Source organism: Nanorana parkeri, unplaced genomic scaffold (assembly GCF_000935625.1).
Source record: "Nanorana parkeri isolate BGI_ZX_2015 unplaced genomic scaffold, ASM93562v1 scaffold182, whole genome shotgun sequence".
Taxonomy (NCBI): domain Eukaryota; kingdom Metazoa; phylum Chordata; class Amphibia; order Anura; family Dicroglossidae; genus Nanorana; species Nanorana parkeri.
The window spans coordinates 852,214-871,101 of record NW_017306450.1 but is presented as its reverse complement, the minus strand read 5'-3'; the positions used below and the strand labels follow the sequence as shown (position 1 = coordinate 871,101).

At 38.5% G+C, this 18,888-nt stretch overlaps 1 protein-coding gene across 2 annotated transcripts in view; it reads left to right on the top strand.

Annotated features, from left to right (window-relative positions):
* Positions 1-18,888, top strand: part of ARHGEF6 (Rac/Cdc42 guanine nucleotide exchange factor 6) — an 89,227-nt gene that overhangs the window by 61,471 nt on the left and 8,868 nt on the right. Inside the window, exons 15-17 of one of the 2 annotated variants that reach the window (XM_018555047.1) lie at positions 3,630-3,753; positions 6,257-6,401; positions 11,084-11,104. In XM_018555047.1, the coding sequence (XP_018410549.1) occupies positions 3,630-3,753; positions 6,257-6,401; positions 11,084-11,104 (290 nt within the window). Of the gene's footprint in view, positions 1-3,629; positions 3,770-6,245; positions 6,402-11,083; positions 11,105-18,888 lie in introns of both variants that reach the window. The other variant, XM_018555048.1, reaches the window with a different exon arrangement.

The following is an 18,888-nucleotide window of genomic DNA, read 5'->3' as shown; positions in this document are numbered from 1 at the left end:
ACTCGGAGTAAGATTGTATTACAGAGAGGGAGTTGCTATCACCATGCCACCCAGGATGGCATTCCTAAGATTTAGATGCACTCCTTTTTTTTATCAAAGAAAGCAGGCAGGATAAGAGTAGAAAAGAAGGAAAAAGAGAAAAAAGATGCAGAGGAACACAAGAGGATTAGAAGAAAGAAGAAAGGAAGAAATCAGGGCAAGAGGGAGCGAAAGGAATATCAAAGAAAAGGAAAATAATTGGGGAACAGCAGACCACCAACACTTGGGCCCACTATCCCATCCCTAACCAATACAGCAAAGAGAAGATGTCATATGAGATGGGCAACCAATTTACCAGAAAATGCACTTAATCATTCAACAAGGCTAGGCCCGGCAGTCTATCGCAGACAATGAGAGCATGCTCTAACTGGAGCACAGAAGGGTTTCATATTCTGTGGAAAAAGTAAATTCCTGCCAATAGAATCAAATGTTCCTAAATTTTTTTTTGTTCTTAAGTTTAAGGGCCGCAGTCAGCTCCTCCATAATACAAAGGTCTTGGACATTCTTCCATCACAAAGCAAGGGAGGGTGGAGTTGTCTTTTTCCAACACAAGGGAATACAAACTATAGCCAAATTAATACAATGGACAAGCAGCGATTTCTTGTACCTACATAGAGACAGATGGTTCAATCCAAAAGGTATGCAGTGGGATTGTCCCCCAGGTCAACGCCTGTCAACTTTTTATCCCAGGTTCGCACCCCCTGCCAGAAGGGGCCAAGCACTGGACACTTCCAAACAATATATAGCATAGTAGCCAAGGCTTGATTGCAATGCCAGCACTGAGGAGAGGATTGCAGGTATACCTCATGGAGCAACGTAGGGACCCTGTACCACCTGGGCAGAATTTTGAAGCCCCACTCCTGAATTCTGTTTGCCATAGAGCCAAGTATAAAATCTGGTCTCCCTCGGAGTCAGAAAAAAACTGTATTCGGGTCCCTTTCCCATTTCCAGAGATAGTCAGGGACATAGCCAGGAGGGGGTGGGCTCACCATACTATATAAGTAAAAAAGGGCATGTCTCATAGGAGAAGGGTCTAAGCATAGTTTTTTAAAGGGTGTGGCGAACTTTGACAGGGCATGAGGATTGGGTAGCGTGAGGAAAAAGGGCCGCAATTGGGAAGACTTCCAAAAGGAAAGCAGTGGATCTGTCAGGAATTGAAGCTCCTCAACAGACATATTTGCACCACACTGCAGTCACATACTACAAGTGGACATATGATTCTGAAAATTTAACTTAAAAGATTTACCAACCTCGATAAGAATCCGAAATTGGGGCTGGAGGCTCTCACAGACGGACAGACAATATCCTGAACATCCAGGAGACTTCAAGGGAGACCCACGAGGTGGAAACATCGCTCGTGTCTGCTGTCGGAGATTGTGCAAAAGCGGATAGCTCCTTGAGGAAATGGCAAGTCGTGCCCATATTGAAGTGGACATTTGAATTGCACTGGGAAAATCCCCAAGCCGCCCGGACTCTGAGGAGACTACAGTAACGTGAGTCATGAGAAGTGTTACATGTACCCGCTAAGGACATCATTTATATATCACTCTGAGTTAGAGATTTATAACATCCATACTCAATACCAAATAAAAGGAGAAAGAGAAGAAATAAGTCAGGCGGTTGGTTAATTAATGATAATCCAGTGATAGTCTGTCCGTGAGAAAACTTCCCTCCCCTCAAAATAAAAGGATTTGTTACACCCCACCACTCTAATTCGAGTAACACATTGCTGACGAGCAGGAAGGAGTTAATAGCACACACGGCTAAATTGAAATCAGTGGCATCCACCACCAAACAACAGAGAACTTAAAATTCCAATAACTAACGGAAAACAAAAGATAGAATAACTTGGGAGTAAAAGCAAAAATAAATCTCTACGAATTAAGAGGACATCCACACAGGAAACATCAAATAAATAAGTAACATCTAAAAACACCTGTGATTATCCAGTTGAAAACAGAGAAAATTGGTGTTGCAAGTTATAGATCTATATAGAATCCTTCATTACATCTGAATAGGGAAACCAGAAGAACATCTTCCTTTTTTGTTGCCTCCCTCCCCTCTTACTCTCCTTGTTTGGGATTCATCCCCTTGATTGTCATAGTTCACGAAAATGGGCATGCGTGTGTAAAGTGAATGGAGGAAAAGAAACCAATGCAATAGCTATATCGGTTACTTTTCCCCCTATGGTGGGGATACAAGGCTAATATTAATGAGGATCGATCCACATATAATTCATGACTGCATGTTTTCTATAATGTTTTTAATGGTAATCGGTGAATCCAATGTGCAATAGTATGTGTTTTTTCAATAAAATTCATAATTTTTTACAATCAATTGACGTGTCCGGATCCTTAAGTTGACCGCTACTAACCCGTTATCTCCTAACGGGTTAACCTTTTTCTTTTTGTATAAGAGTATTTGCACCAGTAAACCCTGGCCATATGGATGGTTTTGTGGTTTAAGACTTATTTATTTTAAAGTGAAACTCCAGTTTCCTTGAGAATAAGCTTTAGAACCGCAAGAATTTAGAAAAAAACAAATACGCATTTTCTTTCCACAAATATGGCTTTCCAACAAAAACTTTGTTAAAGTCTAACTACAGGTTAGATACAGTGAAGAAGAGTTACATTTCTGCCAGGGTTTTATTCTTGTCTGTTTACCCCCATTTGGGTGGTTTTCTCTCCCTTCCTCTGCCTGTGACACCTGTACAACAGCTGTCATTGGGAGAAGAAGAGACAGACAGCAATGCAAACTGTTTAAAAAGTTTGAAACCTTCTCTACTCTGTTAACTTTTTTTTTCATGTCCCTGTTGGAGAGATTTCCCATCGCTTGCAATCCTGTTCTCAGTAGGGACACATACGGCAATAGAAACCTGGCAGAGGCTCTAAAAATTAACTATATCCAAAACTAAGTAAGTTAATAAGCAATATATGCAGACCAGGAGTTCTAACAATACTCCATTGACCATATACTTGTTCAAGGGCAGTTTTTAGAAATTAATTAACAGTTAACTATTAGTAGGACAACTATACAGCTAGCATTTCAGATTAAGGTCCCCAATGGCAGACAGTTTTTTTATGGCAAGTATCTGCTTGCCTAATATCCAGCATATATACTTGTCCTAGGTCAGTGAACCATAAAGTGTTAAAGCCTGAGGATTACCATTACTACCAGGGAACTAGCACCTTAAGAAGAAGGTCAGTAATTGCCGTCTCTGTATTTTACTTGGCGCAGGTGTTCTTTAATTTAGGAGTGGACAAATTAATATGGAATTCAGGAACCAGTCTGTCCAGCAGCCAGCAGGATTTATTTTTTAGGAGCCAGCTCCATTGACAACAGAGAAAACCTCAAAAACTTGGCACCAACTGTAATTTTTAAGGAGCATTGGCTACCTTGATCCTGGGATTTGTCCAGCCCCGGTTTAAATGCAAGAAAATACAAGTGAGCTATAATGATTGTAGAAGTATTTTACCAAATATATAGAGAGTCTTACTTGCTACTTTTCTATAGATAAAGAGATAGGCCAGTCCCATGCAAATTCACGTTTTCTTTTGTGTGTCCTAAAACTATTTTTTTTTCCAATGCAGGACATATGATAGAACGTATTGTGGTCCATTGCGGCAGTAGTCAGGACTGTCAAGAGTGGCTAGATCATCTCTACCGTCTAACTAAAACTCATGCTTCACATGCCTCTTTATGTAAAACACCATCGTGGGGAACTCAGTCTGTAAGTTACACATTCTTTTCTTGTTGGCATTATTGGTTTACAAAGAGTATTATATTTGCCCATGTACGATTTATTATTATACAGGATTTATATAGCGCCAACAGTTTGCGCAGCGCTTTACAATATAAGGAAGATATTACAATCACAATACAATTCAAGACAATATGGTAAGGAGGGCCCTGCCCGTGACGGCTTACAATCTAAAAGAGGAGGGGGAAATGATACATGAGGAGGTAGCTGTGAGGGGATTAATTATTTGAGAATGTGATGGTTCACTCAAGCAGCTGGGCGGATCCCGTCATCTTAGTCGGGATCTGCTCCAGGTGCGGCGTCTCAGTACACCGCGAGCTGTAGCTCGCAGTATACTGAGCTTAGGGTAACGGGAGGACGCTAGTTTGTGTCCTCCTGTTACCCCAAGGAGAACAATGGGGAAAAATACTGACCCCATAGTTCTCCTTTTAATATTTTGAATTTTATCCTTTTGGGCGAGTGGAAGCCAGTAGGGATTGACAGAGGGGGGTTGCAGACAGTGACCGGTTGGTTAGGTGAATGAGTCTAGCAATAAAGCAACAGGTTAACTTTAATAGTAATTGCAAGAACTTGCGCTATTGGAAATTGGGAATACTAAAAATAATAAAATGTGAATACAAGTTTGAATAGATAAAAATTGTGTGAAATTTAATTGTTCTAGAAGGGTAAGGGAAGCTGCTGAACTAAAGGCACTCAGCCCCTATTAGGATGTATTTTCTCAAAACGTACAGCGCTAGCCGTCCTTCCGAGGTGAATATAAGAAAACAGACGTTAAGATCAAGATTTGACAAGTGCTATTAAAACATAATAATAAATTCTAACATTCAGTGAAGAGGTGTATCTCAAAATACTCAATGTGAATAGTTGTGTAAACAAATTAAAGTCTATAAAATATCAAATCAGACAAGGTATGAATTTATCTAATAAAATGTGATAGACTGTGAATATATGTATCATGTGTGGGTGATTCTTGTTAATAAATAGTGAATGAACAAACAATGTATACCAATTAAATAAAATAAATTATATTAAATTAAACTTTTATCGATGTATATGTGAATAGTCCAAATCTTTTGCAGTTTTTAAAAAAATCTTTAAAAATCCATAAATGTAAGACACTTCAACAGTGAAAATTCAGTGCAATAATGTGTCCAACGAAAATCCGAAAAAATGAAGAAAAAAATGCAGAGAAAATCCCCTCAAGGGAATGCACTCACCAGATCCGAAGATGTTAAACACGTTTGTTTCATCAAGGTAAGTCTGGAGCTCCGTCTTTAATTTCCACGCTCGATCAGGCTCCAGGGAAGGAGAGGTCTCCCGTTTTACCCGTGATGTTTAAACAGAATATCCTCGTATTTTAATTGGTATACATTGTTTGTTCATTCACTATTTATTAACAAGAATCACCCACACATGATACATATATTCACAGTCTATCACATTTTATTAGATAAATTCATACCTTGTCTGATTTGATATTTTATAGACTTTAATTTGTTTACACAACTATTCACATTGAGTATTTTGAGATACACCTCTTCACTGAATGTTAGAATTTATTATTATGTTTTAATAGCACTTGTCAAATCTTGATCTTAACGTCTGTTTTCTTATATTCACCTCGGAAGGACGGCTAGCGCTGTACGTTTTGAGAAAATAGGTTAACTTTAATGCCGGCCCCAAAAGCAGCACATACTCTCTGTTTAGCATCTGGGATAAAAGAAAAATACCTGGCACTTCTGGGTGACATGTGACAGCACTGGTGCTTGGTGATTGGCTGCTTAGGAACCCTGAGCTGCCTTATGGAGGCAGTGAGACAGTCAATTGCTCTGTATAAGCTGTAAGTTGGATCTTTCACAGCGTTCCCTCTCTCTTCTTTCTCAGTGGCTGAAGGAAGCGACAGCAAAGGGGAAAGTATACAAGGCACATGGGGTTGCCATAAATGTGAACCCCAATAAATGTTTAATTTGCCCTGCCTGATTACTTTGGTGTAATTTATTAAAACAGAACAGAATGAGCACAAAATGGAGGTGTTACCGATAACATCCTGTTATACAGGATATAAAGTGTCCAGTATCACTGGATTCCTGAGCAAAATTCAAGCTGCCTACCCAGTTTTCATGTTCTCATTAAGTTGATGTAACTGTAATATGGCCATTATATACATATTACCTTTTGAAATCAGTGCTGACCTTTTGAAGATATTTTAAGTCAGTTAAGCAAGCTAGACTTTTTGCATAATATTAACACCCAAGAAGTAGAGACCACTGAACAGCACTTTTCACAGCTGCAACAACTTTTACTATGTTGGTGAAGAAATGCCTTCATGTGAGTGTCCTTTAATTCCTTGTTGTCAGACAAAAGATATTTGTTGTTTTTATATCTGAAAAATCTAGCATCGTTAGCATTTTTATAATGATTTTAAATTGTCCTTTTAAATTTGCAGACTCCAGACAGGAAAAACCCCCCTCTGTCTCCACACTCCTATTCATTACTTCCCCGTGGACCGCTGGAACCTGCCAAAATTTACAAAGCCTGGACCTTGAGTTGCCTGCGACCGGCTCCACCACTTCGACCGTCAGCGGCACTCAGCTATAAAGAGGTAGCCTTTGTAGCTCAATGTTGTTCTGTTTAAGTATTGTTATATTAATTATACAATATACAGTACATGTCACTATTTATTGTAGAAATGTTACTCCATTCTCCTATTTCTGCTGGTGATATTCCCCATGATCTTTAACTGCACTTTATAGGAGCAAACCTTTGGTTGCTTTCAATTTAATTTTGTATACCCATTTCTGTTACTCTAAAGACGTGTACGTATTTGGATAGCATCTTCTTCCACCCCTCTCTACCATCACTCTTACTTTGTCTATGTTTCCTAAATGGTGCTCTTAAGTGTATCAATGCCAGGAACCTTGGACACCTTCTATTAGCTGAAAGCGGCTATTTGTCTTACATTGCCCCTTAAACGCACATTTTATGTGATTTGTTCGAGGAAGGCTAAAATACTTTTGGCCCATTTTTTTTTTTTTTAATTTAATGATTATTTTAAATTATTAACTTTTAATTTAAACAATTTTGGTAAATCTGTCAAGTTAGTAATCTAAAGACTGCCATTTTTACATCCTTTTTGAAAAGCTGGTTGCCTGACTGTTATTCTGTCACACTAACTTCAACACCTTCTGAGTCACTGATCTGGAAAAAAAATCGGAGTAAATGCGTTTTTTCCTCTGCATGCCTGTTTTACATAATTATCCTATTTATTGGAGAAAGAGGGTCAGCATGACCACCAGGCAACTAGCATGTTCTTAAAGAAAGGTCAACAGTAGCAGCTGTTAAATTTATCTCCTGGCAAGCTTCTTTTTAATACTGGATGCTTTCATTACGTCTTTTATTTTGCTGAGCATAATGGACTTTCTAATAAGAAAGCCTAACATTGCCTGCTTACCTGTTGACTGCTTTTAGCTATTTAACATCCATACAGGGTGTACAAAAATAGCAAGGGAGAGGGGTGTTTGCTTTCTCTGACTCATTCAGCTTTGTGTGCTGTAAATAGGCCTGAATAGTAGAGATCAAATTATGCTGGAAGGTCAGCTTTCTAAGGGGCTGCAGATGGAACTTCTAGTGCCTCTGGCTGTAAGCTGTACATATTAGGGATTCACCGAAATGGAATGTTTTTAAAATAATTTTCTGGTTATGTTATTTTTATGTTTTCTTTTTACTTTTACTTTACTGTTATTGGATTTGGGGAAATATCAGGGGTCTAAACAGTCCCCTGATATTTTCTTTTAAAATAGAAAGAGCTTGAAGACACAGAGTCCTCAATCTCTTTTTCTGCTGCCCCAGCAGTCAATGATCAGGAAGTTCTCAATACAGAGGTTTCCTGTTCATTCTCAGTCTGGAGATAGTAAATATTTACTGTCAACAAAGTCATGAATGGGCCTCTGTACTAGGCTGTTCATTCATAAAGTATGCAGATAGTAAATATTTACTATGTCAACAATCATTAATGACCAGGAAGTGATGTATAGCACCTCCTGTTCATTCATAACTCCAAAAAATCCTAAACATAATATTAGAGGAATAACAATAAAAGAACCACTTAAGGGTGTACTTAATGAGGATTCCCATGAGTCATTGGTCCCCTTTTAGTCTTTTTAAAATTGCAATAAAAATCTCTGTGCTACCTAAAATAGTCAGAACAATACTCTTTCATGGTTGATACCATTTTTATTTTCTATAGCATCTATGTAGGCATCCCTAGAGTCTTATTATTCATCAATATGCAATCTGGTCCTTCTACCACTATAATTTTTCAATCTTGGGAAACACTGGCTTGGTTACAAGCCAAGTCAGGCTCCTCCCTGTACAATTTGACTAGTTCCTATGCAGATATTCCTTGGGGAAGTGTGAGTTCTTTATTTGGCATACAGCCAAAAGAAGATGGGTAGAAATTCCAGTGTGGAATGTAAGCAGTTGATGTGGCCTAAGCCAACAACCGCCATCCAATAATGTAATTTCAGTTTTTTAACTTGGTCATCATGCTTGAGCATGGTTTTATGGGTAATTGTGAGTGAATGGTTTGCTGGCTGTGTACAACTAAAAACAGGAAATAATTGAAGGTCACCAAAAAAAGATGCATCTTATTTCTGCTAAGTGTGTGTTTTTCTCATGCAAAAACTGCTCTCACGTGTCTCAATGACAAGCATCACACTTCCTCTCTGTAATTATAACACACAGCCTTGAGGTGTGAGTGGGTGCCAAATATATGTATTCCCTTAGGGGTCTTGCCTTGTAATGTGGTAAGCCATGAGCTCTCAGCATTTTTCAAAAAGGGTAGCACTGAGTGATATTTATATTATATTTTTAGAGTGCCACGTCAATCCTCAGCACTCTGTTCATGCTGCAGATGTGGCAACCATGAAAAGAAACAAACTCTGCCCTTTACCAGTCATCACTAACTGGAAACAGGTTTTGCTCGTGCTTTCGTTGATATTTTATTTAGCTTAACTGAGAATAAACCTGTACTGAGTGAAATAAATGGGCCGCCATTACTGGCTTTCTTGGAAAACTATTTGCGTGGCTGTCTCTGGCTTCAATACTTTTGGAGTTCTTAATCCAGAAGAAGAATGCAGATTAGGATGTCAATAGGGAGTCAGAAATTCTGATCCACATACTTGTTTAGGGTCAATACATTAGAAAGTATTGAAGCGACTGGATCAGTATGTTAGGTAGCCAACTAGCATTCTCAGTAGGATATATGAGAATTAGCAACCTCCATATTTTCCCAGTACAAGTTTCCTTTCATAACTGGGCTATTAAATTGGAAATCAATGTAATTTTAAGGTGATGATGGATGAAAGATTTACAAGGTTTCATACACTTCAGATTCTGTTCCATTCCGTATTCTGAGAGGGATCAAATATTCTGCATGTGTCCAACATGTGAGATGCATTTCATTTTCCTATATATAAGGTTGTACTTTATAGAGCAGACAGAAGCTGTCATGGGGATGCTTGGTAGAGGAGCTTACAGGAACTTAGTGTATATGAATCCCAAAATTGGGGGGTCTCAACAATTTAACACATGAGAATTTCATGTAAAAAGTGTCTGAAGGGAAGTGTGTTGCCTACACTAACCATTTCTTTTTAAACTGCACTAGCAATCTGCAATCTGGTTTCCATAGACATTGTGAAATTACTCCTGCAATATGGCTTCTTAGGAGTTGGCTGAAGAGCCCATTTAAATGACTGTACTCATGAAGGTAGCCCATGGATTTGATTGGGATGTCAATGCACATTAGCACACAAAAAAGCAACTACACTACTTTTGCCAATGTGTTTTAGTGTAGAATGAATGCTGCAACACCACAACGTACATATACTTGTGCGTTAACACATTTTACCACGCATTGATGGAAATCTGCACTCAGGGTTCAACTTTTTGTAGGAAGTTGATTTCTAAATCAGAATAAGCACTTTCCCACTTTGAAAATAAAAAAATAAAAAGGCATTTACACATCCATGCAGGTAATCTTTCCAACAGTAGTAGCATTCTTCCGCAATTTAGTAGAGCACTCCAAAAGCACTTGTTTTTTGGGACTCATGAAAAGCATATGTCTAGCTCACCCAATTATTAAAATTTATAAAGTATAGGCAAAAGTAGTGAAACCTCTTCACCTAAGGTTTTGTGGGTTAAAACACACCTGTTCCAAGAAACCGTTAGTTCCTTAAGTGTCATACTGATCTTCCTGCTTAACGCAGACCTTCAAAAGATAGCAAGGTCCGCTCATTATCATCATGGGTACCTCCCCCTGTATAAGTTGCTATGTAATAGAAGGCCAAAAACATACCTGTGGAGAAGAAATGTAGAATAATTTCTTACCCCCTATCTTCTGCATTGGTGGACATGAGGTCACTGTTCTTGGGAATGATGCATACCCCAAATCTTGCAAGAAGACACTGAAGCACAGTACAAGAGCATCTACTTGCACAATTTGGGATCTTTGTCATTTCCAGGGTCTCCATAGAAGGATTGTGATGTCATCCTCACCTTGGCTCTGCAGGCAGAAGATGGATGTAAACTTAGTATACCTTCTAACTGTTTTCCTCCCAGGTACATTTTGTTTGTACACTGTTATGCAGTGATTATCAAATGGAGGGGGGGTAGGGGTGTTGCAAGGTCCACTTTAAGTATATCTACTTACAGGCCTGAAACAAGTATGCAGATGAGCACTTCTAAATTTTCCTGATCCTGACTCAGAAAGTGCTGAAACTATAGGATCAGTATCAAAGTCACAAACATTTTAAGAATGTCTGTAGAGGCAGTCCTTATAGTTCTTTCTTGACAGGTTTACCTAAGAGCGGCTGCTCTTCCTTGCATCAAGCATTTCTTTTTTCAAAGGTCATCACTAGAGTGTTGACATGGATTCATAGTATTTCAGCACATAAAATCAAGTACATGGCTGAGGGCTTTATGATTGCTAATGGAAAACAAGTTGTTCACTTATAGCAACCAACTAGATTCTATTGCATGTTTTTACAGCAGAGGTTATAAATAAGTGAAGGGGTAAACCTTACTAGCGGTTATGGGCAACACCTTCAATTTACCCTACTTTATATTGGATGTGTTTTTGAACTGTGATCACCCAGTACAGGCTTGTTTTAATGACGGTGCTCTCTTTTTTTTTTTTTTTTTGAGTGGTTAGGAAGTTATGTTAAACTGTTATTTACCTGCTCTCTCTTACATATATTCTTTTCTTTTTCTACATATTTATTGTAGAGGATGTCTTATATCTTGAAGGTAAGGGTAGAACCTATTGTTACGCTGCAATGTGGAAGCTTCTTCCCTGCGCCTTGCTTCTGTCTGTCTAATACCTGCAATTACTGCATCTCGCTGAATGTCTATATAGAACCGATCTACAGCATATTGTAATGGGTGAGCTTCATAATATAAAACTGGAAGGGTTTCCTTCATATTGTGGTTGAAAAAGCCATGATGCCACATTAACTAGTAGTCAACTAGAGAAGTTATAATTAGCTGCTTTGTGGTAGAACACGTCACTGTCCTTTTCCCTGTCAAAGTAAATTAAAAAAAAAAAGACTATTTGCCCTCAAAAATATCTGATTTGTGTTCTAAAATAAAATAAATTTAATAATGCTTGTGAAACAAAGGGCATTTACTTGCTGATATAACTGTAGTACTGTGCTGCCTTCTGATAAAAGGTGAGTTTATAAGAAAAAGTATACAATTGTTACCTCAGGTATGTCATAAACTAGACTAAAAATAAAACCGGTCAGGAATGGATATTAGGCTAATTCAGTGAAACTGAATTCAAGAAAATGAGCACAAAATTGGAGTTGTTGCCAGATCTTACCAATCTAACTTTTTGGTAGCTTATAAAAACCTAAATCTATAAAAAACCTAAACTGTAGCTTATAAAAATATGTGAGACAGCTGTGTCACTACCCATTATATTCTTAAAGCTGAACTCAACGCATAGAGTATTATGAATACTTACATTGTTCCAATTTGGCCCAATGCAAGTATGCGTATAATATACCTGGTTAGCCCATGGGGATTCTGTAAAGCAGCAATCTTCTGGGTCCTATATGGTGCTGAGCTGAACGGCTTCCCCGCTACTTTGAAAACACGGGGTTGCTCGCTGGGCACAGCAGCCATTTATAGAATGCCTTATGTTAATAAATACAAGGCGTTCTCTGATCATTCCGATCATCTCTGATCAAGGCGTTTTCTGATCCACCCCGAGAATGCCTTGTATTTATTGTTAAAAATACTAGGCCTTCTCTGAATGGCCACTGTGCCAAGTGAGTGACCCCCTGTGATTTTCAGAGCTTTGCTGTGTGCCAACCAGGTATATCATATGCATACTTACATTGGGCCAAGTTGGACCATTGTAAATATTCATAATACTTTATACTTAGAGGTAATCTTTAAAGCATTGATAGAAAAACAAATACAAGAAAAAACTGGTAACATATGCATGGCTGGCCTTAGATGCATAGAATACAGTCCAGTGTTAATACAATGGCACCAATAGCTCAGCACTGCATAATAAATATAGGATCAAATCCAATACTAAACAATTGTTATGCATGTACTGTTAGGTGTACAATATAGGAACCAGAATATAGATTGCACAGACCCAGCTGTAGAAAGACTATTAGAGATAATATGATATGGAACTATATGTATAACTTACTTATTCAACATTAGCTCATGTAAAAAAAAAAATATATATTTTATTATGCTTCATTAAATTACTTAAAACATATGAGGAAAAAACAGCTGACGTGAATTGCTAAAGTATGCTCAATGCTAATATGAGCAAGTTAGAATTCTTCCTGTCAAGTTCTGGGCTAAGAAAAAGCAATTGCTCAAGGATGATGAGATAGCTCCAGTCCAAGGGTGCCCTTCTGTCTACTGGATCCCAGATTGGCAGGCAGGCAGACATAACTTTCTCTTGGCCCAGAACTTGTGACCGGAAGCTTTCTTATTTGCTCATGTTAGCACATGGGGGTTTTGCAAGGCTGTACTCTGGATATATGGCTTTACCAGCATTGGTGGCAACAACAGGAAGTTGGGGAAGGAGTTATTGGATTCACTACATTTTTCCACACTATTTTTTTGTACTGTATGGAGATTGAGTCACCATATCCAATCCTAACCATGGAGTGTAAGACAATAAAGGCAATAGAGATTATGCAACTCAAAAACTCAATCATGCATGCACAGATGGAATAGTTAATAGTGTTTTTGCAAACAGTACTGTTGCTTATTTATGATCCCCATGTTCTATCGAAGAGGTCTACAAAACCCATTAAGGTGCCAGAAGAGCTTCATTATCAGATTGATGATAAGAATTGATTTGAAATGGAGATTATCACTGTTGTTCTAGGGGATGCATTTTGAGCATCCCCTAGTATGCAAATTTTGTTTTGAGCTCGAAGTTAGAGATTCGGTATGAAACCCCTCCCAAGGCTGAATTTTAGAATAACCAGCCTAGGCCATAGCAACGCTCAATCAAAATTGGCATACTGAATTATTATTTTTCTTTTTTTTAAGAGTTGTTAAAACTCTATTTTAATTACCAATACGAAAGAAAACCATTTAAGTATCACCAAGGTACACAAGAGCCATCCTGTAATACACAAGGCTCCTGGTGTCTGTTAGAGCAGCAAGATAACTCCCCCGGGACAGCGAGGAAACCGCAATCCTGACTGTACCGCACTGACGACAAGACTTCCTGTACGTGTTCAGTTAAGTGGCATTGAGGAAGTTTGGAACAACGTTTCAGACAGGAAGAGCACTTCCCACCCAGCTGAAGCATCAACCGTCACTCTCCAGGAAAAGAAAAAAAATACAAACTGAACTATAGACCGTAAGAAATATTAAGGCTTGTGGATGCATGACCTCAAGGAGGAGGATGACGATGATCCCTTCATATTGTAACACCTTGTGGTTACTCTGAGGTACTGCTTGTTAGTGTAAAATACAAATAGGTGCGGCAGACGTTTGTCTTGTTACCCAACGTATGACAAAAAAAAAAGGCATTTACAAAAATAAAAGCACGCTATGAGGACAGAAAGTTAAAAGTTTAAAGTGTAGCCAAAACACAAAGATTTAATATATTGCAGCTTATCAGAAAAGTGGGCTGCATTTGTTTTCTTCCCCTTTATTTTCACCTGGGGATCCACCCAGTAACACACGTCCTGTCTTAACGTGGCTATGCCCGGTCCTCCACCGTATCTATGGATACTGAATACTTTTACAAGTTTTAGAGGGCTGTTGTGATAAAAAGAAAGGGGTTTTGAGTAGCCACAGAGGTATGTGATATTACACAGGTACACTGGAACATTTAGGTAGAAGAAAACTTCAACAGATAAAAGGAGACAGCAATTCCTGACCCCCTATGTAAATGCTAGTTATTAGGCTCCACTAACTTCTGAATAACTAACCTGGAAGAAGCATGTAGTCCAGTAAAAGCAACAGCAAAGTCAGAACTTCTGTATATGCGTTCCAAATCATTGAGTACTAAAGTCAAGGCCGGATTTACAATTGGGAGTAGTAGGCCTATTGGTATAAAAGAAAAGGTGGCTTTTTGTTAGTATAATTATCAGTGACAAAGTGATCGTTCACAGCCTTGTCTACTCATTTTTTTTTTTTTTTAGGCCACAATTTTATAAGACCGGTTAGGACCAAAAAATCAGAATCCGATGCAAGTGTTTTCATGTTTTACCTGTGAAACTCATAAAAAGGGAACCTCTCTCTAAATTCTTTTCAGAGAAGTTTCAGATTAAAGCCATCTTTCTTTCACATGCTGGTTGTAGGTTAGTGGCATCACTTACGGTGAATTTTAATAGTTTAATTGCCATTGAACGAGAATGCAGTATAAGAGTCAGGGAATAGCCCAAAAGTGTCTTCCTTCACTGACTCATGGTCCACTTTTAGTCATTGTGGGTGTTTGAATATTTCCCATGGGTGATTTGTGGTGGAAAATATATAAATCACTTGTTTTAAAAACTGTGCATTGTGTATTTTTATGTCTGCGGCCTTCTGAAAATAAGATTATGCTTTTTTCTGTGTGCATAACGTTTTATTAACACTGCTTTTTCAGTGTAAGAATCTTCTTCTTTGCTTTTTAATACATAATAAAATGCTGCCAGAACAAGCTTTGCAGAAATGATTATTCTTGAAAAGACAGTTTATTCTTAAGCTGAGATGGAAAATCAAATGTATTCCAATTGTACTGAAACAAGAACCTCCTCCCTCCCTGAATATATTGTGTGTTCCTGAATAAAAACTAGAGCTTTCAATGAAATAATTAATGGTAAGATGTTTGTGTCAGAATGTTCCTGCAGTGTTCCTGTTACTTGGTCCATTGATTACAGCCCTTTGTTTAAACACGGTAAACTTAATTGGTTCAAATCTGTAAACATCTGTGAATCGGGAGAGGCAACATTAATAACTATATTGTAGCTCCTTCTTTCTTTATAATTACCTGTCACTTTTTACTAGTCTGTTAAAATGCAGTTTGGTGTAGGAATTAATTATAAAATGTAGAAGAAAATATACATTTCAAAGAAAATAATTTGCACTTTATAATAAGTAAGCTTGTGGGCACATCTAAATGGGCGGGGGATATTGAGATTTGAAACTTAAATGCATCTACATCATGCTTGCTCACATACTTTTGCAGTGCACCTTTGGGAACTTTGAGAGCCAGTGTGCCCTGTTATGCAAATCTCAATCAGCACCTGTAGCCCAGAGCTTGGGCCTCCCCCAACTTCTATGATAAGCTGTCTTATAGGACGATAGGGGACACAAAAATTAGCTTCCTCCCACATGGACCATTTTAGATGACTGATCTCATGTAACTCAGCATTTTATACACCACTGAAGAACAAGTGTTGGAAACGATATACATATTCTGGGACACCTTCAGATTCTCATTTTTTTGGATTGCTTCCATGGTATAATCCCATGGGTCCATACCCCCTAGTCCCATGGCCATCGTTTTTTATGTTTTTTTGAGGACTTTCCATCGCTCTGGCATCTACTTGGGGACAGAAATATTTACTTACCTACCTTCTGCAGTGGTTTCCCAGACACAGGCAACCCAATGTACCCAATATTACTTTGATACCCATCCCTTTTCAACATCAATACTGTTCTATTAAATGCTGCTTTACTTTTTGTTAATTACCTAGGGAAAGTTTATTATTATCTCAGTTTCTCTATGTGTGCAAGCACACATGCATAGACCTCTAGGTGTCTGCTTTTCATCACTACTGTTCATTTAAAACCTTTATGAGGACACAGGATTAACCCACAAAATTCAGTTTTGTGTATCATCCTTCAGCTTCTTATATCTTGTAGGCAGGTCTACATATGAACTGCCAGGATTATGTATTTTTTATAAACAATTCATTCAGTGGAGTGTCCCTTTATGGTGAACCTGTACTTTGCCAGTGCTAGCCAAAATGCTCACTTCCCTTGCACTCCCCACTGCTTTGCACTAGATTTAGACCTTTTGAGATCTACATGAAAAATAGGGAGCATGCAGCATGGCACATAGAGTGAGGTGGTGTAGAATAGTGAGTACATAGCATGGCATTCAGAGTGAGGTGATGTGGAATAAGGAATGTACAGCCTGGCACACAGAGTGAGGTGGTGTGGAAAAGTGAACGTACAGCATGTCACACGGAGTGTTGCAGTGTGGAATAGGGAATGTACAGTAGCGTTAATGCACTAGCAGGGGCATTTACTCAAAATAAAATACCTTTTTCAGCGCAGGACCCGTACATGCTGTGAGCCTGTAACCGCTCACCCAAGTGCTGCTGTCACCTGTAAACATAAAGCCGGTACAAGACCTCTGTTGTGCTCTGCATTATACCTTATCATCTGTCAGGGCCACAGAGGAAGTGATTAGTACAAGACTTCTTCTGCCAACTTCTGTTTACAAGTGACAGCAGTGAGTGTGTAAGCTGTCACGTTTGTGGATCCTGGCACCACCCCAGCATTGTCACTTTCGCCAGTGCCAAGAATGTAATTAGCTGATTTAAGATTTTAGGGAACTGGACCCAGTTGCACTGATATAGACTAGTTCATGGGGATGGACCTAACAATATCTAAAACCATTAATTTGTATCAATCACTCTGGCCCTTATCAGGATCATCTCTATAACCCAGTCCGTCTTCATGCAAAGCTTGGTCATTGCTTCACATGGTGTTCCATATTCCCTTACAGAAAGAGCAATTAAAGGGGTATCTGTTGTACAAGCCTTCCTAAACCTCCAGTCATTACGCAGAAGAGATGAGTTCAGAACTCGGAGAACCCATGGCTCACCCTGTAATTTAAAGAGCCACAAAGGTGTTAAATACTGGAAACTTCTTTGGGGAAACTGTGCATAAAAAAAGGTTTTTCACACATGAGCAGAGAATTTTGTTCACAAGACAGTACTAGATCTTCCGCAATCTACACTGAAACAGGACAAGAAACCTGTAATTCACAAGAGATGATTATAGAGATTTTATGTGGAAAAGTTGTAACAGATATAAGAGTAATAAGAAATTAAAGCACAATCCAGTTTCCTAGAGCTTGGTCTTGGTGGAGTTTCTGAGAAACTGACACACGCAATACTAGTATCATGAGATTGTTTTGTAAACCACAAAGGCAGAAAGGGGAATGGTTTAAGAAAGACTTCGAAATGAATGAGAACCACTGTTCTCACTGTGTAAGCACTAGCTTTCTTTTTATGATTTCTGACGCATGCCAAATTTGCATTATTTAGCTTTATATTAATCTGATGGGTAACGCGATAGCTTTTCAGAGCTTCACAGGATATTGCTCTATATTTTATTCTCTGAAGCTGTAGGTTAACAACCTGTTTCTTTATTAGATGGCCTCACATAGGCATCAAGAATAATACATCATAAAAAAGACTGGCTCATCTAAAAAATGTGTCCAGTGCATTTACTGTAAACTAATTAGCATCACTTGCATTATCAAGCTAAAACTAAACAACAGAACTAAGTTGAGAAGATACTGGGCACTATTTTTGTAATGTCATCAGCAATAGACATGGTACCTGCAGAGGTTTTGATTGATGCAGCATAATAAAATGGCAGCTTGTATGCTTTTATTGTCATAAAAAGGGAGTAACTATAGTTGTAAGAGACCATGCACAAAGTATCCACTAGTCTGTCCTCCAAAACCACAGCATTGTACACCAGTAGTGTTAGGATTCCATACCGTAGCAGAGAACTTAAACTCAAAATATATGTTGCATATTAAAATGTCATGTAGTAAAGCAAAGCATTTCCACCATTGGTAATTTTACCCCCAGTTGCATGACGCTTACCCTATGGAAGATAAGGAAACTCTCGGATCAGTGGAGTTGGCTGAGCAATGCATGCTCCATAAGCCTTGTCTCAAACCAGCTAATCTACAGCTTGGGAAAATTCATGGTTAAGCCATTCAACTTTTGTGTGCCCTCTTACATTAGTGAGGATGCTGTTGCTATGCAGCAAATTCCCTAACAACTAACCTGATTTATGACGGGGTAATGGAGTAACCTTTGTACTCAGGTAAGCATTGCACAGTAAGGATGAAACTTGCATTAAAGGAAATGCTTATCTTTACTGGTATTCAAAAATATTAACCTATCATGGAGAACCTCTTTAAGACTTCTCAGCAAGCTCAAACTGCATAGTCAATGTAATTTGACAAGTTTTACTTTGTGTTTGATAAAAAATTGACTTATAATATGCTGGAGATGTCTGTTAGCACCAAAGTTTTTTGGGGACACTGTCATTTTGCACAGTATTAGTGCACATTCTGTTCAGGTGCATCAGTGCTGAATATTGAAGCAGTGATTGGATATCTGTGTGTGTGTGTGTGTGTGTGTGTGTGTGTATATTTATATATTTATATTTATATATATATATATTGTGGCATTGTGAGGCAATACCACGGTGTTAGGTGGCCTCAAAGTCACCCAGGGTTCTCAGCCAGAGGGGCTGAGTGGCTCCAGGAAGACATTACTGGTACCAGGAGAGAACTG